This window comes from Sciurus vulgaris (assembly GCF_902686455.1).
Source record: "Sciurus vulgaris genome assembly, chromosome: 6".
NCBI classification, from domain to species: Eukaryota; Metazoa; Chordata; class Mammalia; order Rodentia; family Sciuridae; genus Sciurus; species Sciurus vulgaris.
The window spans coordinates 8531022-8556065 of NC_136466.1; the positions used below are offsets into that span (position 1 = coordinate 8531022).

Below are 25044 nucleotides of genomic sequence, written 5' to 3' on the forward strand. Positions count from 1 at the left end.
CAGGGATCACACAACCAATCTAAGTTTACACAACAAAATCACTTTTTAAAAAGGCATTTTCTAGAGAGAAGAGCTGAGAAAAATGAGCCTGATAAACACTGAAGCCAGATTCCATAGAAAGCAGAAAAATAATTTATTCCGAGAGATGGCAGAAGTAAGAAATCCCTCCTGAAGGAACAGCGAGGTGTGAAGCTCTGGGACAGGTCTGCTCTCAGCACACTGCTCCTCGCCCGGCTGCGCCGCGGTCCTCTGCGCTTTTCGGGCACACGGCTCGCGCAGGCAGGGGCGCTCCCCAGCTGCAGACTGCAGGGCGAGGGGAGCCATCCGGAGAAGAGCACCTGGTCTCGAGAAGAGCGTGGACGCATGGAGCAGCTGCACAGCTCAGGCTGGGTAGGCACTTCGTTCATCAGAGTGAAAAGGCGAGAAAGTACTGCTGCGCTGCAGGACGGGCTTCCGAGGAGGCCGCGGGTCCAAGAGGCGCCGGGTGGGGCGCTCTCCTCACGACCTGCAAAACAGAGTTCCGGTAACTGGGCCTCAGCCCTCCTCAGGAGAGCAAAGCCATGTCAAGAGAGTCAGTCAGGAAAATGCTTCTACACAGGCAGTGCTCAGAGTCCTTGAACAGAGCAGCTCTGTGGCCGTGCACTTGTGGGCAGGTTTCGCAGGGCTGGGCAACAGCTCCAGCCTCCAAGGAGACTGCTGGACTGTCGGAGCGCACAGCAAGTCTGAGCACGAGACAGAGAGCAGGAAGCACGAAGCCAAGACCCACAGCACAGGGCCCAGGGCCTCTCCAGGGAGGCGAGCGCCTGTGTGTGCCCCACCCCACAGCCCTGCAGCTGTCCTCCAGTGCACCACCCCCAACAACAGGCTCCAGGTCCTGTCCTCAGGACTCCAGGTGGCCTTCCACCTTCTGGCTACCACAAATAAGCACAGGCGACAAACCATGACCTCTTTTTCTAGTAGGGTGATGCTGCAAGACCACCCTTGCAAGGCTGGAGAACACATGAAGCAGTCATCTTCACAGAGTAAACTGCCACAGCTTTGCGCCAACCCCTCTGGATCAAGCCTCTGTTGGGCGGGGCTGTGGCTCAGGGATGGAGGGCTTGTCCAGCATCCAGGAGGCGCTAGGTTCACCCCCAGCACAGCAAAGAAAAGTCTGCTGTCATGTCTACATAAATAAAGTTACTTATGCCACTTTTGAAATTAAAAAAAGCAATAAAGAAACAAAAATTAAATCATTGCTGGTAAGCTCTTCCACTGAACCACATTCCCAGCCCTTTTTCTTTTTTATTTTGAGACAGTCTTGTCAAGTCACTGAGGCTAGCCTTAAACTTGTGATCCTCCTGCCTCAGCCTCCCAAGTCACTGGAACTACAGGCATATGCCACATGCTACATGCCTAGCTTAAATAGCTTCTTTCAAAGACAATTTCCACAAAAGAATTTCTTGGCTGGTAAGAAATCAAGCTGCTTATGGCCAACCATTGTAGCAGATGCCTGTAATCACAGTGACTTGGAAGCTGAAGCAGGAGGATCACAAGTTTGAGGCCAGCCTGGGCAACTTAGTGAGACCATGTCTTCAAAAAAAAAAAAGAGGGGGGAATGGAAAAGAGTGCTCAGTGATAGAGCCCCCCCCGCCCCGCCGCACCAGTGCGACCCCTAATATTGCCAGAGAGAGAAAGAAAACAGAAAGGAACAAACCAGACTGGCATGGCACACAATTAGCCAAGTGTGAAAGCTTTGGGGGCGGAGTGCATGCTGAATTCAGCCAACCAATGGTCGTGGAGAAGGTCTGATGAGGCGGAAGGTCAATGGTCAAGCAGCGAGATCTGACAGGCTTAGATTTTCCCAATCAGTGACAACACAAGAGACCTACAGTTCAGCCTGATGAAACCAGAGTACAAGCTCCCAGGACTGTGGCGCATGAGCCCACTGCTGAGCCCTTCTGGAGCAAGCCGGGGTGCCCAGGGCCCTTGGTGGAAAGCACAGACAGCTGGAGCCCGACGAAGGCAGGACACGTGGACAAAGCACATTCAACTCAAGGTTAATGGAGGAGCTGGGGCTGGGGCGCAGTGGTGGAGTGAGGGGGGAAATGTGACCAGAAGACTCTTTTTACAGCCCTAGGAAAGTAACCCCGGGCCAAGAAGCGGCACCAACCAGAGAGACTTGCCTCTCCACGTCTGCAAGCCTCAGAAAACCTGTTACTCCAGTCATCGTTTCCTGCTCCCCTCCCTAGGCCAGCAGGGCAGCCCCGTGCCAACCTGGGTAAGCTCCCCTGGGAACCCTGGAGGAGCGGCACTTCACTGTGTGCGACTTTCTGTGAGGAGCACACTCGCTAGACTTCCTCAGCACTGAGGTCGTTTGTGACAAAAAACAATCACAAAGGGAAACAGAGGCCTCACTTCTGAGAAGCCTCGCCTGAAGGGATGATCTCCACTCAACCTCACGATACCAGGTAGAAATGAATCCAGCGTTATGCTGACCACCATCGTCTTGTGGCCTGGTCTGGAGTAAGTGAAGGTCGCAGGGAGGCGTGTGGCTGGAGAACTCGAAGGTTCCACGTTCCATCTCCCAAATGAGGCCTCTCTAGGTGACCATCAGGTAAAATGGAATGTAGAAATAACATGACTCTATCACGACCAGAACCCAGACACCTGTTCAGGAAAGGCCACGTGAACACACCCCAGCCCCGGCCAGTGATGGAACTGAAGCCAGAGCACTCTACCACTGAGGGACACCGCCAGCCCCTTTCACCTTATTTAATTGGTACTGGGGACTGAACCCAGGGGTGCTCCACTACTGAGCTACATCCCAGCCCTTTTTATTGTTTTTGTTTTGAGACAGGGTCTCACTTAATTGTCCAGGCTGGCCTTGAACTTGTGATCCTCCTGCCTCAGCGTCCAGAGTTGTTGGGATTATAGGCATGTGCCACCACACTGAGCGTGAGCGTATTTCTTAAAACATATATACATTAGGTTTAATTTCAGTTTTAATTCTTGCATGTCAGATAAATTGCAAAAGAAGCCCTTGTGTGCGATGGTGGGTGAGGTGTGTCTTACAGGTTGGTACAGACCTACCAGTTCAAGGCAACAGGCTCAAACTGGAGAGCCGAATACACTGAGGGATCAAAGCAAGCACTCTGAAACCACGTGGCCATGAAGGGAAGGGAGGACTGGCGAGGAGCACCAGAAAACATCATGAGCCCTGAGCCAGCGAGGGAAGAGCGCGCACGGGATGCCCACAGTGTTTACAGATCTGCTTCTGACGTAGGAGTGGAGCACCTCCCCAAGGGGCAGGTAAGGCTAAGTAGAGCTAACCAGGTCAAGGGCGTGGCAACAGCAGCGCTGACCCCCCAGGCCGCAGCCGGAAGTAGTGAGAAGAGAGGATGGAAAGGTAGTTTGAGGGCAGACAGGAAGGCCTTGCCAGTCAAGCCAAGCACTGGACGGAACCAGCAGATTAAACATTCTTATCATTTGTGGCTCAGGGGACCTTTGGTGACCCTGACAAAAGCTGTTTACTGAGATTTTACACTGCATCTCCAGAGACATGTGGCCACTAAAATCAGGGACTTCAGGTTAAACAAGCAACAACAACCCCTCGCTATTCAGGAAGAACCACGGCGCGTATCTGAGGCAAGCCGTGCAGTGTCGCAGGATGCATGCCACCAGCAGGACCAATGGCTCGGGTCGTTCTAAGACAGGACAGCAGAAACTGGGAGATCAGGTAGGGCCACTGTTGAAATTCAGAGCTGCACTGACCTGGACCAGGAATCAGGGTGGCTGAGGGAGTGGGAAGCAGACCCGAGGCACCACAAGAGCAGCGGCACCTGAGCAAGAGAAGAAGGAAGTGACCAACAGACCCCTTCCCGAGCAACAGGACCAGGACGTCGGACCCCACAGTGGCCAGTGAGGTCAGAGTGCCAGGAGGACTTCAGCCACAAGACACCAAGCACGAGTCAAGCCTCCCAGGTGTGGCCACAGTTCTGCCACCCAACCAGGGCAAACCGTTCGGCGTCCACGGCCTTGCTCAGTACTGCAGCCCTCAGGGCCCCACACACTTGGGAATGCATGGAAGGACAGCTCCCACGGGGGAAAGCCTTGCCACCAATGCCTTCTACTCCTCTCTCATCCCGCTGCATGATGCAGCTTCTGCCCTGCAGGAGCACGGTGAAACGTAAGCACATGCGGTCGCCCGGCTAACTCCCAGGACTGGGTCTGAACCCCAAAGCTGCAGAAGTGCGCAGTGTGAGGCTGCAACTCTCAGCGGCCACAGCTGTGGCCGAGGCTTCCACAACCTTTATCTGGGATTGAACCCAAGGCTGCTCAGCCACGGAGCCCCAGCCCCAGCCCTTTTTTTATATTTTATTTAGAGACCGAGTCTTGCTAAGTTGCTTGAGGTCTCACTAAGGGGTCCAGGAGGAGCAGACAAGGCTGGCAGTGGGCAAAGGTGCAGTGAGCACTGCTCTCCAGAGGCCTGGGCAAGACTTTCAGTGCAGAAACAAAGTGCACGTGCCAGCCTCACCAGTGACTATGGTTGGCTCTCCACACCAGAAAGGCAACCACGACAAGTGACTGCAGCAGCGAAAATTCAGTCTGGGGCTTAACAGGACGTTGTTCAGATCAATTCAGTTTCATCTGCATGGAAGTCTGTGGGCGGGGGTGCAGCTCAGCGACAGGGAGCCACGTCTGGCATGCACAAGGCATTCTAAAGCTTCCATGACGGAGCCTCATTTTTCTCTGCTGAATACTGTGCCTGGCTCAAACCTACTTTCCAAATCTAGTCCCTCAGAGAAATCACGTACCAAATCAAATCCTTTCTCCTTATTAGGTATCGACACCCCAAATCTAGTTTCTGTACTCTACCATCTTACTGTTATGTAAAAGTTCAAAGTTCAAAAGGTAAATAGACAACAATCTTTTGATTTTTACCACCAACAAAAAGTGAGGTCCCGTCTCCAGTTCTATCTGATTTAATGCTAGCCAAAGACAGAGCTTTTTTTCCCGCTTTTATCAGGATGGGGTCTCACCATGTTGTCCAGGCTGGTCTCAAACTTCTGGGCTTAGGGGATCTTCCTGTCTCAGCCTCCTGAGTAGCTGGGATTTAGGCATGTGCCCACATGAGATGAGACTTTGTGACGTGGTAACGCCAAAGCCCTAGGGCTATGGAACTGTTGTAAGAGTCCAGTGCAAGAGAGGTGTGACTACATGCTCCTCATTGGGGATCTAAGGATGTGCCCTTGTGCTCCCTGGAGCTTAAAGGAATGACCTTCGATACAAGGTGTTGAGCAGCCTACACACATGCTACTGACCAGAATGAGAATGCTGGGGGTGTGCCAGTCCATCAGCCTAGCAGGCACAGGAGACTGAGAAGAACGCACGGATGAAACAGCTTTGGATCCACCACGCAGGCTTATTCGTGTCAATCCAATTCTCTTATTGGACAGGAAGGAAATGATGTCCACCTTCCCAGCTTTACACCCCAACCGACAACCTTGCCCAACACTTGCTGTAGGACAACTGACCAGGTGCGGTGGCGCATACCTGGAATCCCAGCAACTTGGGCGGTAGATGGCAAGTTCAAGGTCAGCCTTGGCAATTTAGTGAGATCCTGTCTCAAAAAAGTGCTGGGGGTGTGGCTCAGTGGCACAGTGTCCATGGGTTCAATCCCCAGTGCTATACACAGACACACACACACACACACACAGGACGCATCACAGACAGGTGGACTTGATGAAGAGTGCAGGTAGGAAAACAACACGAACCCAATAAAAACACAGAAAAGGGCTGAGGATGTAGCACAGTGACAAGAGAGCCCTGCACACAACCCCGAAGACTACAAAGAAAGAAAAAGAAATCCAAACTCCTTTGGGAAGAAGCACAACTAAGTGGGGAGAGAAAACCGACGACGTGGCTATTGGTGTGGGAAGAAGGCCCCACCCCAGGCTGGTGATGGAACCACGCTCTCTGGGCGGGAAGGCAGCAATCTCAGGAAGAGGGCCAATGCCTGCAGCCCAGAGAGTCCATTTCCAAGCAATCTCCCTCAAGGCCACTGCAAAACTACAAAATGTCACATGCAAAGGATGGTACTGTGGCTTATCAACAGCAGCAAAGGACGGGCATCACTTCTGCTTTCACACACACACATACACACACTTTCCTCCATAGTTCCTGGTTCACAATCCCTGCCCCCGGGCAGGCTTAGAAGCCAGAATCTCATCTCCAAGGGGTCCCAGGAAACTGATCGCCCAGTCTGTCTATCTTGGAGTTGTCCATAAAGAGATCCTCTGACTACCCTGTCAGCAGGTTACAGACCCTGCATTCCAGAGACCCTGACCCTTGCACTGGAGGGAGGGAGGCTGCAGAGGCTGGGAAGAACACAGGCCTCACAGGCTCTTCCACCAGGTCCGCTAGTGTGAGGCGGGCAAGGAAGTCTCCATGAGCACCCAGAACAAGGTCTGGCGAGAGCACAGACGCCACACGTGGAGGTAGCTGGAAGGAAGCGGGCCCTTCACCACATGCTTTGCCCTACGCAAAGGATGCATCTGGATCCTTGATAAAAAAAACAAAAACAATAGGTATGTTTCCTGGAGTCCTGTGAGTCACCTGAATCCAACCTGAGGGGTTATGGGAATCCCAATTTATGGCCAGTGGGTCAAACGCACAGGTGAAACAGACTGGAGTTGGCACCTGGCCTGGAGAGCTGGGAGCAGCCTCGGAGACGAAGCTCTCAACCTGTGCTCTGGCACCATCTCCAGGCGGACAGTGTCAGAGCTGAACTGGATTAAAGGACACCCAGCTGGTGTCCACTGCAGAACTGCTTGCTTGCTTGGTGTGTGGGGAACTCCCCATCCCCCACATCAGGGGTCAGAAGTGATCTGTGTTGAGAGTAGAACAGGAGAAACCAAGTCTAAGTCAGAGCTAGTTTCCCCTTTGTATCCTCAGACAACCCAAAGGACATCAATGGCTAGCCATGAGGAAGGTATCTATGTGTCAATAAGCAACAACCTCTTTATATGCTCCTTGGTGAATAAAACAAGGTACAGAATAGAACAATCTGTAACAGGAATGTGTGTGTGTGTGTGCATGTGAACAATGTATATATTTGTCTAATCTTTGTGAGATGAAACACTGGAAGGACTTTTCTGAATATATCTTGTTCATAATTTTAACTGGAAATATGTTTTATTTGTTTTCAGTTCTGGGAATGCAACCCAGAGGGGTTTTACCACTGAGCTATATCACCAACCTTTTCTGTTTTTTATTTTGACACAGGGTCTCACTTAGTTGCTTAGGGCCTAAGTTGCTGAGACTGGCCTCAAAATTGCAATCCTCCTGCTTCAGCCTCCTGAATTGATGGGATCACATGTGTGTCACCATGTCCAGCAATGTCTGAGGGATCTTGATGTTGCCAGAAAGTGTGGGAACAAAAACTGATATCAAAAGGATATCACTGCTGGGCCTGCAATCCCAGCAGCTCAGGAAGATGAGGCAGGAGGCTCGTGAGTTCGAAGCCAGCCTCAGCAACTTAGCAAGGTCCTAAGAAATTCAGTGAGACCCTGTGTGTAAATAAAACACAAAAAAGGGTTGGGGATGTGCCTCAGTGGTTGAGTGTCCCTGAGTTCAATCCTTGGTTCCAAAAAAAAAAAAAAAAAAAAAAAGAGTTGAATTTTTTTTTTTAAAAGGAGCATAGAAGCTAATCTAAATCATCTCGTATGAGTCAAAGAAAAAATAATAGAACATAAAAAGTAAATTCAATTAATTAAAATCAAAGAGGCTGAATGTGGTGGCACAAGTCCTAATTCAAGCTACTTGGGAGGTGCTGCGGTTTAGTGAGGCCTGTCTCAAAAAAGGGCCTGGGGACAGAGACCAGGGTAGAATACCTGGGTTCCATCTCATACCGCACAAATAAGTGAATAAACAAATTAATTAAAATTAGAAAGAAAAGACAGTCTCACTGGAAACCCTTAAGTAACGTGGACCCCAACATCCTGCTCAGCAAGTCACAGGCATTGAACCTGCACTCTGCTCCTCCTCCGTGATTTGTGTCTCAGTGACTAAGCAGCTCCAGGCGGCGTGGGGAAGTTCATCGCCAACAGAGACATGTCAGCCACTCAGATGTGCAAGTAACAGAGACCAGAAAATCACCATTTCATGATTTCTACAGAACTGACACACAGCTTGACCATCGGAGGACAGAATCGCTGGTGAAAGGCTGGACAGAGCAGGCGACAGGTGAAGGACCAAGCTGCCACCACCTGAGCCCAGTGATCATTCTGCACCACTGACCACAGGAGAGCCAGGCACTGTGTGTCTCCTGGTGTGCAGCAACCAGCCCAGAGCACACGAAGCAGCACCCCTGCCGAAAGCTGGACCTCAAAGATGTGCACACAGCACTGACTTCTCCTCACCTGAAAAACGGAGACAGGGACAACTTAAATGCCACGCTTCCTGCCTCAGCCAGTGAAACCCTGCTGTTCTACCACTGCTTACCTTTCTTGGTCTCAGAACCAAATAAGAGCTGCAATTTTAAGATCAACCTTCAAAAGGCACCTGCTTCTTTCCATCCAAAGCATTCAGAAACGTTCACTTTTGACCTTCCAGCCTCTTCTCTTACAGTTACGGAACCTTGCAATGCCAACTCTCAACAAGTCACTCTCCTGACCTGTGTTTGAAAGCCGGCATGCAAGCTTAATTTTGTAAATTAAACAGTATTTCTTTTGAAAGGCAAGATAATGGCAATACTTAAAAGAATTTGCTGGCTCAGTCCCTAAGACAGGGGGACTCCTCCGGTGGCCCAAGTTCTAAACGCACTCCTGCTCCTCAGGCGCACCTGCTTTCAGCAGCAGCTCCTGCACTGTGTGCAGCCAGCCAAGGACCTGAGAAGCCACCCCACAGCAACACTCATGCGAAAGGCCCAGAGCAGTCACCTCCAAGGCTGGGCGCCGCAGAGCCGTCTTCCTCCTCAGGGCCAGTGGAACCTCAGATACCAGATGGTTTCATTTTTTAGCTGTGGTCCAAAGAGAGGGTTGAGCTGGGCCAGAATTGCAATCAGCCAACTGAAAAAACAACAAAGAAGAACAACAGAAAGTGAACTCATGTTGGAACAGGACCATTTTCATTTAGAATGTCAGAAGCACGTTAGTAAATCTTAAATCTGTTTTGCTTCGAACAAACCTTCAACACGCACCGTGCTTAGGGGAGCGTGTCTGATAACAAAACATTTCCCAAATAGCCAAGGTTTGATTTCAGCCTGCTGACTTCCACTAGACCAGAAAACACCTCACTTCTCTAACCACACCACCACTGAGATATGTTATGCGCCTCGTGGGCGCCAATGGAGCCAGACCAAATGGGTATTTAACTTCCGCTGCTTAGTTCAGAATCTAAATAGCAAAGCAAGCATCTCTACTCCAAACCGACATGGGTGAAGAACAATGGTTAAGATGAAAAACAGAAGCTGTATTTTAAATGTACTTATACCGTTCAGAAAGTTCTGAATAAATGGTTTTATACCTGCTATAGTAATTCATATGCCCAATGACATTTGAATATCACTGAGCTAAGGCCAAAGCAAAGTGCAAAAAGAAAGACAGCGAGTAAATGTCTGGCCATTCAAGTCATTCCATGGTTTACTTCCTAAGCAAACATGTAATAAGCACTTACTAGGTTCTAGGCCGCAGGGGTACAATGGAGAAGACAAAATGTCACTATCTTCACAGAGTGACACAGGGTCAGGTAATGAAGAAAATAAAACAGGGAGAGGTGCAAAGCACCTTTGGGGTGGGGGCGGTCATTCTTTGATAGGACGGTCAGGAAGGGAAGTAACCAGAAAAAGCAGAACACAGGCTGCCTTTAGCTCCTGTTCACAACACAAGCGTGGACCAGAACTTCTCCCATGGTGGACAGGGGGACTGGCAGGTCCAGCCTCCCCTGACTGCTCTGCAGTGACACAGCCATGCTATCCTCTCTGCATGGGGCCTAGGGAGTGCTTTCAAAGGATAAGGCGAGAGCTACAGTAAAGTTCCCCTGGAAAAAGAGAACTAGCCAAACCCAACAAGGCAGCTCTCCAGCTGAGCCTCTCCTCCTGACACTGTCTTCTGGAATTCTTCCAAAGGATCAGAAGGTGGACTTGAGCACAGTGAAGGGAAGGCTGGCATCGGCAGCAGAGTACAAGAGAAGTGGTGCCCCAGACCAGGCACCCCCTCCCTGCCCCAGAAAGGTGCTTCTGAGACAGGACACTTGAGGAAATCAGGCCAAAACAGATACCTGGAGCCGTCTCACTTTACTAACAAAAAGTTCCTTCAGATGAGACTGATCTGCCTGTAGAACTAGGGTATTAAACACCAACACAATGGGAGTGCGGTTCACTCTCCACCTGACATCACGCAGAGAGGAGGTGCCACAGTACACACGCTGGAGAGCTGGGCCATCACCACCACCCGTGCAGAGCTCAGAGTGGTGGAAAGTTCCACTCAAACCCAGGATTTCCCCAAGCCCAGCAGCCGATACGAGCTGCTGCAGAAGCAGCTGACGCGTTTCATAAGAGGCTGAGACGACGGCCAGCACTTGGAAATACCAAAAAAAGGATGGCAGAACCCAAATCAGCCTGTCTCCTTTCGCCACTAAGAACACAGAGTATGGAAGAACAGGAGCACCTCCAGCATTCTGGGGAACACTCTGGGAGTCGGGGAGTGGCTCTCAACCTGGCTGTGCAGTGCAGCGCAGCACCCTGGGGCTCCCTGGGCCAGGCTTCACCCGTGACCTTCCTCTCATCCTCAAACTGTCCAATAACAGACTCGGAGAGAAAGGGCAAGTGATCTGCAACAGTCACAATACTGACTAGGTGTAGCAGGTCCGAGACCAGAAACCAGGCGAGCTGGCTGCTCCCACGATAGAATTGACCTTTGAGATACTGAGAGCATCTCAGAAGGCCAGAGCTTAGCTAGATCTACCCTGCTTGGAATTCAGGAAGCGAGAGCCCATCTGCTGGGTGTCGAGTCCACCACTCCCTCTGGCATCTGCAGTAGGAACAGTATGTGAGGCCAGAAGGAATGTTACTCGCTGCCTCAGGGCAGTATTTAGGGGGAATTTTTTTTTTTTTTTTGGTACTGGGGACTGAACACACGTGCACATTACCACCAAGTCACATCCCTAGCCCTCTTCACTTTTTCAGACAGGTCCCTAAAAGCTGCCTAGCCTGGCCTGGAACTTGCCATCCTCCTGTCTCTCAGCCTCCAGAGTCACTGGGGTCCTAGGCGTGTGAACCATGTTCAACTAGAAACTTTCTGAATCTGACTTTACGCCTTTTTTTCTTTTTAAGATGGGGTCTCACTGTGTTGCCCAGGCTGGCCTTGAACTCCTAGACTCAAGTGAACTTTCGGCCCCACGTATAGTCACTATTCTTAACATTTCGAGTTAAGCAAAAAATGAAGGAAAAAAAAAAAAAGAGCCCACTTTAAAAGCAACACCAACAAAGCACAGTCCAAGAAAATGCCTTGGGAAGCAGTCCAGGCTGGCTCACTTGACCCTTCACGGAGGACTTTCCCTTGGAGCCAGCTGAGCTCCATGCCCGCCTCTTGACCACCTCCTGACTCGCAGGCCGCAGCAGGAAGGGCCCACTGTGAGCTGATGGTGTCCCAGTGGCTCCACCACTGCACGTACACAAGGAAAGGGACCAGGCATGCCCTTCCCTTGTGCCCCAGCTGCTCCACGTCCTCATGAGCCGGGGGCCTGCCCAAGACACCGAAGATGGCCATGGCACAGTGTGTATTTCAGAGACCGCAGAGCTGCAGGGGTCAGGGGTCAAGTCCATATTCCACATGCTAAAGATGAGGAATCAAAGTCCTAGAGGGCTGAAAACCCCACAGCGACCACTGCGAGAGCCGGAAGGGGGAGTCCAAGCCCCCGAGTCCACTACACCAAGCTGCTTCCACAAGCCACTCAGAGGAGTCCTGCTTGGCAGCCAAAGTCACCCGACTTCCCAACCACTCACCAGCACCACGTCCCGCACCAGACTTGGTGGACAGGTCAGCCCTGAGGAACCAGGAGCCACAGTACGAGACAGATGACAGTGGCAGCAGTAGGCGTCTGGGCAGAGATAAATCCTGGCTCTCTCACCCTGCAAACACTGCCTGGCCAGGGCCGACCCGGACTCAGCTCGTTTATCATGCCCTGGCCACAGCAGGGCTCTACCCAGCCCTCACCACCCTGCTGTGCTCCTTCATTCCACGGCCAGATGAGGGACCAGGGAACAAAGGCACAGGTTCCTTCCTGGGGATGGTGACACACAGATGCAGCCAGCCAGCGTCTGCCTCAGCTTCTCTGTTGGCATGGGGACATCTGCCCTGCACCACTGTCCCTACAGCCAGGGCAGAAGAGGAGTGACCTCTGCCATGGGCTCCTGTGAGACAACAGAAACACGGGTAAGCGACCTGCCCTGGCCCCACTAAGGTGACCTCTGCCGAGTTCTCCCATCTGACCTATGACACAGTGCTCTCAAGGGAGCAAGGCTGGAACTCCGTGTTAGGATGCATTTTAATTCTACTTGTGCCCAGTCAGAGAGGCTCCAGGCAAATGGCCTCACAACCCCAGGCCTAGTTCTCTGTTTGTAAAATACAGATGAAAATCCTGTCGAGGTCCTAAGAATTGAGAGCCAACGTGAGTGCTCCGTGCAGCGGACAAGCAGACCACCGACGAGTGTGAGTCACTCCCTTCCTCTCTGTGGACGGCTCAAAATGCACTCAAGTCACGGAGGGGACTGCCAGCTCTGGGCGCCCCGCAAGAGTTTCCCCTCAGCACTGTGGCACCCACATCCTCTGCAGCCCTCCCCTGCAGCGGTGGCAGGCGGACCCTCTAGGTGCCCACCACTGCTGTGCACACCCCACATAAACCCCTGGACAGTGACATGACAGCCCATCCTATGATTAGGACTGGTCATGCCCCGGCGGGATTTAAGAAAGGGAGACGACCTTGAGTGGCCCTGACCTGACCAGGGGAAGTCTTCAGGACAGGGCCCTGCCTGCCACATAGACAGATGGTGTGTCAGGAATCTCCTGCCTCAGCTCCAAGTGCACCTGCCACACCAGCTCCGGCATCCATCTCTCCTTGAAGCCAGCATGGCGCTCAGGTCAGCATTCTGCAGCAGAGCTGGGGGGACTGGGCAGGAGAGACCACCGGGACCATGGGCGCCTGCCTCCTGTGATGCTCCAGAGCATGGCCTATGACTTGCTGCCTGTCCAGCAGCTCCACACCAACTCCGGTCCAGCCACACCCACACGCCTCTGCCATCTGTGCTGAACCATCCCCTCCCAGGTGTTGCTCCCGGGCAGTCTCCCGCAGCCCACGGCATCATGAATAGCTCCCTTACATCTTGGATTCTTCTTTTACGCAGTAAATGACTCTTTCCATTAAGCCTCCCCTGTTCACCTACTGTGTAGACTCCAGGTCCTCACTGGACCCAGACTGCTACAGGGTGGGAAGGATTTGACAAAGGACATCCTGTTGCTAGCTTTGAAGATGGAGGGCCCTATGGCCAGAAATGTGCTAGCCTCCAGGATCTGACAGTGTCCCCAACCATCGGCCATCAGGGAAACAGGGACCCCAGACCCACAGCTACTGGAACAGAAATCCAGCAAAGTCACAAGAGTGTGAAAGAAGATGGCAAGCTCCCAAAGGTCAGCAGTGTCCTCTTACTGTACACAGTACTACTTGGGCCATGGCCCTGTCAGTACCAAGAATAGGTCCTGTTTTTACCAGTTCTAAACTTGAAATATCCTTCTTTTCTCCCTTCCATAGTGCAAGGCTCACTGTCTATTCCAGACCTTCCCACTCAAAGGGTGTCACAATCCTCTTTTTCTTGAGACAGAATCTTTCTATGCTGCCCAGGATGGCCTCAAACTCACGGGCTCAAGTGCTCCTCTTGCCTCAGCCTCTCTAGTAGCTGGGACTACAGGGGATGTGACTACAGGTATATGACAGTGGGACCACAGGGGTGGGTACACCACCATACGCAGCCTGTGGCAATCCTCTTATCTGTCAAATTATTAAGGAAAAGACTATAAAGTCAGATTAAGAATGAACTTTTCCATACAACAGGTAATTAGCATGCTGAGCTTAGCATGCTGAGTTCCCTTGCGCTGTAGACAAACAGCCCTAATGTATCCCTGAGAGGGAGGCAATTAAAAGCAATTCTCAGACTGAAAAGCTAAGTGAAGGCAAGCACCCAGAGAGGAAGGTGAGTGGGAGGACAGGTTCTGTTCCCACCTGAGAGCTCATACTAAACAGGTGAGCCCAGGCTGCACGTTCAGACGGCAGGCAGAAGACAAGATCAACAGCAGAGAAAGCCAGGGCCCACCCACAGCAGTCCAATAAAAGCTCCACACACAACTCCCCATAAAGCAGGCACCCCAAAGGGTCACACTTTGAATCAAGGATAAATCAGACTGGAGAGAAACGCTAGAAAGATCAACCATCTCAAATCTAAAGGTCAGGAAGCACGGAGGAGGTGGTGAGAGCTGGCCGCCACAGGGTTTGCGACTCCAATGCACACCAATAGGGTGAGGTTCTGGGGAGTGAATCCAGGGAGCTTGGCCCCTGTGCTACATCCCCAGTCTTTTCATCTTTTGAGTCAGGGACTCACCAAGTTGCTGAGACTGGCCTTGAACTTGTGCTCCTCCTACCTCAGCCTCCTGAGTCGCTGCGATTACAGGTGTGCACTACCATATCTGGCAAGAACTGAAATGATCTTGAACTAGTCATGGCTTTGCCTGGCAGAAGCAATGTAAACCCTCTGTGCAGGAGGCTGCCTTCACACCAGGCTCCAGGAAGCCATCTGTATAAACCTGCACTAATACGTGACACCCAAGACACCCGAGTTACGAGCTTACCATGACAACTAAGAGCAAACAGGCCTGCAAGGACTTTCAAGGACAAAATCCTCAGATGTGGACCGTAAGTGAACTACAACTGCTATGCTATTAGGGGTTTTCGTTTTGTTTTTGGTGTGGACGCGAAACAGGGCCTTGCGCATGCTCAGTGTGCACTTCATCCGAGACCTGCTAGGGTTTGTTTGTTTTTTCTTTTCCTGGTACTGGTGATGGAACCCATGGCACATTACCACTGAGTTACACCCCAACCCTATTTTTTTTTTTTTTTTTTTTTTCAGTTTTTTGAGACAGGGTCTCACCAAGTGGCCAAGGCTGACCTTGAACTTGTAATCTTCCTGCCTCAGCCGGATTACAAGTGTGCACCACTGTAACTGGCACAGCCCTATGATGTTTTAAGAAATGACAAATTTAAAAATGTGTAGCAAGCAGGAAGAAAGGGAAGGAAGGAAGCCAAGCAAAACTTTAAAAGCAGCAATAAGAAATTACAAAAAAAATGACAAATATCTGAAAATTTAAAGATCAAAGGGGCTGGGTGTGGGGCGCATGCCTATAATCATACTGGGTCAGGCAGCTGAGGCAGGAGGCTCACAGTTCAAGGCCAGATTTAGCAATTTAGCAAGGCCCTAAGCAACTCAGAGTGACTCAAAATAAAAAATAAAAGGGCTGAGGAAGGGCTCACTGGTTAAGCAGCCCTGGCTTCAATCCTTGGAACAAAAAGAAAAAAAAAAAAAAAAAAAAGGTCAAAGATGAAGTCAGGATTCTGGAAACAGCAAGGTAAGCTGTACCTAACTTATGCTGCAGATAAGGGTCACAGACTCCAGACGAAGAATTAAGAGCCACAGTCTGATGGCATCCAGCTGGAGCATGGCTCAGGCAAAGAGCTCGCCTCATGTGCACCAAGCCATAAGTTGGATCCCAGAACCCAACACGCACAAAGGCAGGTGGCCCCTGAAAGAAGCTGACCACACTGACCCCTTACAGAGCATTTCCCCGAGGACACACTGCAGCAGACGTATGGGGCAACATAGCCAAATGCAGCAGAGAGCTGCAGTATCATGGGCTCAATGGGTCAAAAGATGAATGAAGTTCAGAGCTGCCAGAACGACTAGAAATTAAAAGGAGAAATTAAAAAAAAAAAAAAAAAAAGAAAAAAGGAAAAAAGAGCGCATGCCACAGAGGGGACACTAACATCTGTGTGTAAACGTCCCTTAAACCCCACTGACCCCAGGGCACGCAAAAAACCCCATGGTGGAAAAGATACTGTCCAGCTGGGAAGACAGGAGCTCTCAGGTGCCGCCCACTGCAGGGAGGCCAACAAGGGGCCTGGACATGGCAGACCTTCCCCGAGGCCCCAGAAGGGCCAGCCTCAGCTGAGCCCTCACCCTAAACCAAGGGCAAAACTGAACACACCTGCCCCAGCGAAGTGCAAAAGCATGCTTCCCTGAGCTTCAGGTGACAGCTGCGACCGAACTAGTTTCTGACACAAAATTTAAACCCTTTTCAGAGGAAGAAAAGGGAATCCAGGGTATTTATCTCCTACAATATCTAGAACTCAATGAAAGCACAGACATGCAAAACAAAACAAAAACAAAGAAAAAAAAAAAACAAGGAACAAGAAATCTGACCAACAGTCCAAAGGAAAAAAAAAAAAGAACCTCACATACTGATTCCCAAATGTCCCAGATGTTAGACATAAAAGGCCAGGACTTCAAAGCAGCAATCATAAATATGTTTTTTAAGACTTAAAAAAATGGTCAAAGGAGGAACAGCAGATAGGAAGCATCAGAAAGTAAGTTAAACATATAAAAGAGCAAGTGGAAATTCTAAACTAAAATGCATAGACATCTGATCTGAAAAAAACCTCCGAACGGGTTTACCAGTAGATTGGCAAGGACAGAAGGCCAGTGAGCCCAAGGACAGATGAACGGAAACCACGCAATGGGAAGCGGGGCTTGGGGTGCAGCTCAGCAGCACAGCGCTAGCCCACCACGTGGCACACACAACGCCCTGGGTTCCGCCCCCAGCAGGCGAGCACACCTCACACACACAGAAGCAGAAACATAAAAGAACAAGACCAAGAAGTTCAACAAACACATAATTGGAATCTTGGAAGAGAAAATATATAAAGAAAAAAGAACAGAAGAAATATAATAAGAAAATTTCCCAAACTTGGTGGAAAACATTAACACAGATCCAAAATGCTCAGTGAATTCTAGTCAGCATAAATCCAAAGAAAAAGTACCATATCTATGCATAGTATTGTCAAACTACTAAAAACTGAAGATAAAGAGAAACTCTTCATGTGGTGGTATGTGCCTGTAACTCCCAAGACCCAGGAGGCTGAGGTAGCAGGATTGCAAGTTTGGGGCCAGACTCTGCAATTTAGCAAGACCCTGACTCAAAAAGAAAATAAATAAATAAAGGGTGAAGGACATAACTCAGTGGCAGAGCACCCCGGATTCAATGCCCAATACAGCATCCAAAACAGAAGCATAACCAATCATTCAAATGACAACTGAGTTTCTAAGAGAAATGATGGAAGCCAAAAGACAACAGAATGGCATCTTTAAAATTCCTCTGAAAGGAACCAGCAGGCTGCCTGTCTAGCGTGCACAAACCCTGGGTTCAATCCCTGGGACCGGGGAAAAAGAAATCTCTAGCACTGCACAAAATAAGTAAATAAAGCTAAAATCCAAAAAAGCTGCTGGCACAGTGGCACTGACCTCCTGTAGCCCTAGTTGCCGAGGAAGCTGGGGTAGGAGGACAGCTTAAGCCTGGGGTTCAAGGCCAGCCTAGGCAATACCGTAGGATCCTACCTCTAAATGAATGAAAAACCAAAAATATTTATAAGAAATACATGCTGGGCATGGCAGCACACAACTATGACCGCAGGGACTCAGGTGGCTGAGCAAGAGGATCACAAGTTCAAGCCCAGTCTCAGTAACTTAGTAAGACCCCATCTCAAAAGCGAAAAATAAATAAAGGCTAGGGATGTAGGTCAGTGGCAGAATGTCCCTGGGTTCAGTTCCCAATGCTGCAAATTTAAAAAAGGAAAGAAAAGAAAATACATGCTATACGAAGAGCATCCCAAAACCCACCAGCCAAGGCAACATGGTTAGGACCAAAGCGGAGCGTCCTGGACCCTGAGAGGTGATTACATCCTGTGCCCAAACTGGCTCGAGAGCCAGGACCCAAAAAGGCCAGCAAGGAGGCTGCGTTCAGCTGCGGTCTGCACATGCCAGACAGGTGAGGTGGGGTCCAGGCTGGGCGGGTCCCTGTGTGCTGGAGTACCAGTGGGTAGAAAGGTAAGCAAGGGAAATCTACATTTGTGAGAATAGGTGACAAGAAGCCCTTCTGGGAAGAAGACGAAGGCTGTGAGAAGGGCGGCACTCTGCCTCTGGAGCTCTTTACGGTCAGCTTCTCCTCAAGGAGGGGTGCACACCCGCCCATTCGCTGCCCACACTTCTCGGCACCACTCTGCTGGTAAGATGCACCCAAGGTTCCAGGAAGCACTGCATCTTCATAACGACACCACATGTCTAGGCTCCTCTGAGCATGATGACTCTGGTAAGCTACAACGTAATTCGGGTGGGGTGTAGCTCAGCCCGAGAGGCCAGCACCAAGAAAAAAGCAGCAGCAGCAGCGGACAACAGTCACCCACACCAGGAACCAAAGCCAGGACAGCACAGTAACCGATCAGATGTATCATTAACAGACTAATGTGATTTCAGCCTCGAAGGGGGAACTAGAGTTAATATTCAGAATTTTCTCTGAACTATGAACAGGAACTAGGTGATACTGGTAGAGAACCTGACTTATGAAGAGCTCAAACAAGATCCATGCTTTGGAATCAAACCTCAAACTAGAACAAACTGGCAAGGGAAAAAATGCCAAGGACAGAGGCAATTAAAAGCCTAGAGTGCATTCCAAAACAAGAGCGCGTTCAAGAAAACACACAAGCAGTGCCAAATGGCAAAGCTTTCTTTTGAATTTCAAAGTTATTTATTTTATTATACAATCCCATTCATTTGTGGGACAGGGTATGTAAAATATTTGGGCCTTGCTGGATGCAGAGGCGCACGCCTAAAATCCCAGCAGCTCAGGAAGCGTAGGCAGGAGGATCACGAGTTCAAAGCCAGTCTCAACAACAGCAAGGCACTAAGCAACTCAGTGAGACCCTGTCTCTAAATAAAATACAAAATAAGGGGCTGCGGAGATAGCTCAGTTGGTAGAGTGCTCACCTCACAAGCACAAGGCCCTGGGTTCAATCCCCAGCACCGCAAAAAATAAAAATACAAAAATACAAAATAAGGCTGCAGATGTGGCAAAAACAAAAAAAACACACACACACAAAAAAAAAAAAAAAAAAAAAAACAAAGGCCTTTTCAGCCCCATGACCCCTTCTGGGCACCCAGGTTCATAAGGACCTCTCTTGCTTGGGCTTCTACAGGGTTCCATAGGACAGGCTGCCCACCTCATCACCCTTACTAACACAGTGCATTTTTTTTGAGGAAGGGTCTTGCTATGTTGGTCTCAAACTCCCGAGCTCAAGTGATCCTCCTGCCTCAGCCTACCAAGCACTGGACTAGAGGTGCAAGCCATTGGACCCTTCCTGCTGCTGTTAAGGAGCTGGGGGCTGGGCAGTAGGCTCATGCTCACCCAAGCACTACATCCCCAGGCCTTCACTAACATTTTCTTTTTCGTTTTGAGACAGGGTCTAAGTAACCAAGGCTGGCCTCAAACTTTGGTGGCTCCAGCCTCAGCTTCCGAGTCGCTGGGTTTACAGGCATGCACCACCACACCTGGTAAAACGATCCACTCCTGATGTTGCATGACTGCTCATTCACTCTTCAGAGCTGAACAGAGCTAGGTAAGAATTCCTGCCACACTGTCACCTAAGAAAGGCTTTTACCTTTCTAACCAGAAAAAATATACTAGCCAGGCCAGTTTTAGAAAGTCACATCACTAAGTCTGAGTGTGGAAGCCATCAAATGACATTTTCATTGTTCAGCACAACTTTTAAAATGTTCAGTGTTGAATACCTAAGTTACATTTACCAAGTTACTGAATGCCCGGCCAGATGCTCAACATTAATGGCAGTAACTCTAACAGGGACAGATGCTCATCTTTGTTAAAAATGGGATTTGGTTGAGTTCCACAAACTTCTTTCAAAAACAAACACAGAAGCCCCAGGATGCCGGACACTCGCAGATTTAGAGCCCAAGGCTCTAGCCTTTCACCTCAGATGGGCTGGACTGCTGCTTTCTGTCTTGTGTGGCACTGAACAAGCTGTTGCCAACCCCAGCCTTCTCCAAGTCACTGAAGTCTCAGGAAGACACAAAGCTTACTTTAAGAAAAGTGAGCACTGGGCGCAGTGGCGCACACCTGTAATCCCCATGGTTCAGGAGGCTGAGGCAGGAGGATCATGAGTTCAAAGCCAGCCTCAGCAATTTAGCGAGCCCTATGCAACTCAGCCACACCCTGTCTCAAATAAAACATGAAAAAGGGCTGGAGCTGTGGTCCAAAGAGCCCCTGGGTTCAATCCCTGGTACCAGAAAGAAAAAAAGGAAAAGAAGAAAAGAAAAGAAAAGAGAATCACTAGTTCTAAGGAAAAAAAATTCCTAAAAGGATGGCTTTCATGGTATGTGATCTCTATTTTAATTAAAAGAAGAAATAGTATAGCCTTTGAGTCTTTTGAAGCAGTCACTCTCTCCAAGAACTCATTAAATTTAGTTTGTTTGTTTTTTTTTCCTGAGACTTGACTCATTCTACATTCTCAGGGAGGGAGAAAATGTAGACGAGAGTTGAAAACGTCCTTGAAACAGCTCATGCAGTTCTGCCATTTCTGGTCCTCACGAGACTGAAGAGTGGCATCACATGACAAGAAAAGAAATGACTTTACACATCCCAAAACGGTTTTCACTCAACAGTTTATATAAATTATACAACCATTCCCATAGATATACAGTTTACAATGAATTTAGAAAATTACCCTTACTCAAGTCTGGCGGCTCAACCTCTGTTCATTAAACAAGTCATAATAAAGAACGGTTTAACAGCCTCACAGTGAGATATGTAAGTGAAATGAGTAGACCTAAACAAATTACAATACTAAAATGTAAAGTAGTATGATAATTCACAGTTAATTATAAGCTTTATATTGTGCCAGTTACATTAAACTTGTATTCCCAAAGAACAGAGCATCCCACAACTCTTACACAACACAGTGAGCCCTGCAAGGGTGGTATTTTTGATGTGAGGACACATAAGAGCTAAGCTATAAAACAAATGTGTAAATTACACACATTATGAATGCAAGAATAACTGCTCATTATTTTAGGAAAAAAACACTTAAAAGAGACAATATACTTACAAGAGATAGCAGCAAACTGAACAGGTCACCAACATGGTAATGATGACTCTAAAAACAAAAAATAACAAAAGCAAAGGTCATCAGATAACTAGTAATCCAAGGACACTGCAGATGGTGAGTCCCCTTCCCACGTGTCAAACTGCCACCAAGTGTGCAAGGGACCTGTAGCTGCTCAAATATCCAGTACACTACAGTGTGCTCGGGATGCCCCTGGTACAAGTTTAAGAATGCAATTAGACATTTGTATCTAAAGGGGTATATATGAATGCAAGGCTTGGATGTCCAATCCAAATCCATCTGAGGGCTGGGGAGATAGCTCAGTCGGTAGAGTGCTTGCCTTGCAAGCACAAGGCCCTAGGTTCAATTCCCAGCACCGCAAAAAATAAATAAATAAATAAATAAGCAAATCCATCTGAAACGGAACAGAAAAATCTGTAGTGACAGTTAGTATTGACACCCCAGTAACTACCTGATGTGGTACTAGTCTCTGCGATGCATTAATGCAGTACTTTTAAAACCATGCTCTCGAACACTGACTCTTCCCATCTTTACTCATATCTGAAAAGTTAAACTTGGGCTGAGCACAGTGGTGCACACCTACAATCCCAGATTTGAGAGGGTGAGGCAGGAGGAGCACAAGTGAGGCCAGCCTCAGGAAATCAGTGAGGCCCCAAGCATCTTAGGGAGACTCTGTCATAAAATAAAAAATAAAAAGTGCTGGAGATGCGGCTCAGTGGTAAAGCAACCCTGGGTTCAATCCCCAGTACAAAAGAAAAGTTAAACTTGGATTCTCAGATCAGCTGAATTTTAACATTTCTAAAACAGAACTCATGATAACCTCTTTTCGTCTCTCTTTTCAAAAGTTCCTCTTATAAATCTCCTACTCCCCTGAACCAGAGGTGGAGCACAGTGGTAAAGTGTATGCTTAGCATGGGTAAGGCCCTGGGTTCAATCCCCAGCACCATAAAACAAACAAATCACCTCCTACCCTGCAGAAGCAGCTGTGCCATTTCCACCTATCTGATCCGCCCTTGGATCCATCATCCTGTGTTCATGCCTACTCTGAACCCTCAGTCCCCCAAAGCTGGGTGACTGGTAACCTTCAGGCATCTCTCCCCTAAACAGGCTGCTTCTTTTCCAGTCCACTATCAGCAGTTCACCAGGAGGCTTGGAGAGCATAGGAAGCTTTCTTCCATCTGTGGATTTCTAAAAAGAGGTGGATCATGAAGATCAAGAAAGATCAGGAAAGCTGGTGCGGACTTATTTTATCTCACCTATTACTCTCAAGAATGATGGAAAGGGCAAGGGCCTGCTGCAGGCGACTCGCCACGGGAACAGAGGCTGCCCTGCGCCCCTCCCATCCCCTTGCCAAGCCTCCAAACTCCCAACCACCCAATTTTTTTCCACACTGCAGTGCTCAGAGGTCTCTCAGGAAAGAGGATGTAATATCAAAGTCCTTTGTCTTTCTCCCTTCTTACACGGTTCCTTTACTTATTTTCTTAATGAAGAGGATTTTCATCTCTAAATCAGAAATGCTTTTTCTGTGTTAAAAAAAACTCACCACACCCAGCAACTCAAGAGGCTGAGGCAGGAGGATCTCGAGTTCAAAGCCAGCCTTAGCAAAAGCAAGGTACTAAGCTTCTCAGTGAGACCCTGTCTCTAAACAAAATACAAAATAGGGCTAGGGTTGTGGCTCAGTGGTTGAGTGCACCTGAGTTCAATCTCTGGTATCCCAACAACAACAACAACAACAACAAAACCACCACGGGAACAGTTCAGCTCCTCCATGTATTTGGAAAAAAAAAAAAAAAAAAAAAAAATCTGATTTGCCATCTTTTCCAGAGGTAAAGGGGAACTAGTTCTAATTCAGTACTGTTTCCACTGACCAGTGAGGAAATGGGAACATGGAAAAGTTAACTACACAGTCCAAGGTCAGTGATCATACACCCAGCAGCAGTGTTTCTCAAAGAGTGATCCTGCAACTCCCATGATACCCTGTCTCAAGACCTGCTCAATCCTAACCAAGAGCAGGAAATACAGAGGCACGAACAGAACCAAATATCATCAACCAGTCAAATACCAGTACTGCCCCCCTAGGCTGGAAGCTGAACAGAAACAGGAGGGGTTTCAGTACCCTGGCTAGGAATGCTTTTAATTGTTGCTTTTCTGACGCTGAAGGCCAGAAAGGCAGAAGAGTAATGAAACGGGATGGTCCACAACTCTAGTTCAGCTACTTAAGAGGCTAAGGCACGAGGACTGCTTGAACTTAGGAGTTCAAGGCCCACCTATGCGACAGAGCAGAGACCATCCTTCAAAAAACAAAAAACAAAACAAAAAAACCCAAAATCTGTGCCAACCACTCTGCTCTGGAGGTATGACCCTAGATAACTGCTGTTAGGTGGGAAGGTGGGCATGATGCTTGCAAATGATGAAAATTCATGTACCATTTTTCCTTTAAAAAAAAAAAAAAAAAGGGTAATATAAGCAACAGGTATAAAAGCAAGTCTATCCCAGACAGCAAAGGAGGTCCGGGTCACAAAATGGAAGTAATAAAGTTCCTTTCCTCGAATCAAGGCAACATAATTACCCACCCCACATTTATTGAGTGCCTAATGTGCACGGAAGAGACTGTGAAACCAGGCCACAGGAAGCCCCTAAGCAGTTTCAAGAACTAAAAAGATAGTGTTTCTGACAAACTGTGACTTTAGTCCAAGTTTCACTCCTGCATGATCTTGAGCTAAGAAAAATGATTTAAAACAGAGAGGAACCAGAGTGTTCCAAAGTGTCTTAGAAGATAAGGTTCTAGATCATGCTACACTTAAAAAGTTCACGTCCACAGTGGACGAAGCCCTACTTAACCAACGGGTCTGCAATTTGAAAACCACCGCTTCCGAGCCCACCGTTCCAGCGCGGCCACGCTCGCGGGCAGGGAGCGCCCGGGAACCGTGTGACGCAGGCTCCAACACCACCTCGGCGCGGGGTCCACCTCCCCGGCCAGCCGCGGCCCTTCCCGCCCGCCCACAGGTGCGGGGCCCGCCGAGCAGGCCCGCGTGCGGGGACGCGACGCAGGCGGCGGGCGGGCACCCTCAGACCCTTTCCGTTGGAAGTTTCGCACGCCGGGCCTCCTGCGGGTGCAGGCGGGCGAGCGTCGGCGGGGAGGACCCGCTGCGCCCGGGCGGCGAAGACCGGTTCCCAACCGCCCCTCCGCACCCGGGCCGCGGCGCCCCAGAGGCCCCGACTCCCTTTCGGGTCCCGCCCTCCGCGCCTCGGGGCGGCCCGCACTCACCCGCGGTTGGGGCCCTTGGGGATGAACCAGGGCACCAGGAGGCCCACGAAGCCCCAGAACACGCTCATGACGATCAGAGGCACCGTGAGGCCGTGGTACGCCATGGTGGCCGCGCCGCCAACCCTGCCCGCCGGCCCACCGCGCGCGCCCCACCCGGAAGTGTCAACACCCGGCCGCGTGACTGGCGCGCAAGCCCCGCCCGCCCCACGTGACCCGCGCCCGGACCCCGCCCCGCGCCCAAGAGCCCCGCCCTCACCCTCCTGTCAGCGCTGAGGCGCTTGGAGCCGGTCACGCGGCCGGGTATTGACACTTCCGGGCGGGGCGCGCGCAAGCCCCGCCCGCCCCACGTGACCCGCGCCCCGACCCCGCCCCGCGCCCAGAGCCCCGCCCTCACCTGCCTGTCAGCGCTGAGGAGCTTAGAGCCGGGGAAGCGCCAGCTGCCTGGAGCTCAGCAGAGTTCTCTAGTGAAAAACCTGCCTTTTAGAGAGAGTGCTGTTATTTACAGC

General features: G+C 49.8%; 1 protein-coding gene across 1 annotated transcript; it reads right to left on the reverse strand.

Annotated features, from left to right (window-relative positions):
* Positions 1-109: 109 nt before the first annotated feature.
* On the reverse strand, positions 110-24721 carry ATP6V0E1 (ATPase H+ transporting V0 subunit e1). The gene is made up of 4 exons (XM_079145917.1): positions 24539-24721; positions 21253-21300; positions 8922-9050; positions 110-505 (listed from the first exon to the last, which is right to left on the reverse strand). The coding sequence occupies exons 1-3, from the start codon at positions 24640-24642 to the stop codon at positions 8957-8959; spliced, it is 246 nt and encodes an 81-aa protein (XP_079002043.1). The 5' UTR covers positions 24643-24721; the 3' UTR covers positions 110-505; positions 8922-8956.
* Positions 24722-25044: the final 323 nt, after the last annotated feature.

What these genes read in the sequence shown, in the direction of transcription:
- ATP6V0E1 (XM_079145917.1), bottom strand. Translation starts at nt 24,642, where the DNA reads ATGGCGTACCACGGCCTCACGGTGCCTCTGATCGTCATGAGCGTGTTC. An exon ending in CCCAAGGGCCCCAACCGCGG is followed by an intron (nt 21,301 to 24,538) that starts GTGAGTGCGGGC and finishes TTTTGTTTTTAG; the next exon opens with AGTCATCATTACCATGTTGG. An exon ending in TCAGTTTGCTGCTATCTCTT is followed by an intron (nt 9,051 to 21,252) that starts GTAAGTATATTG and finishes TTGTTTTTTCAG; the next exon opens with TTGGCTGATTGCAATTCTGG.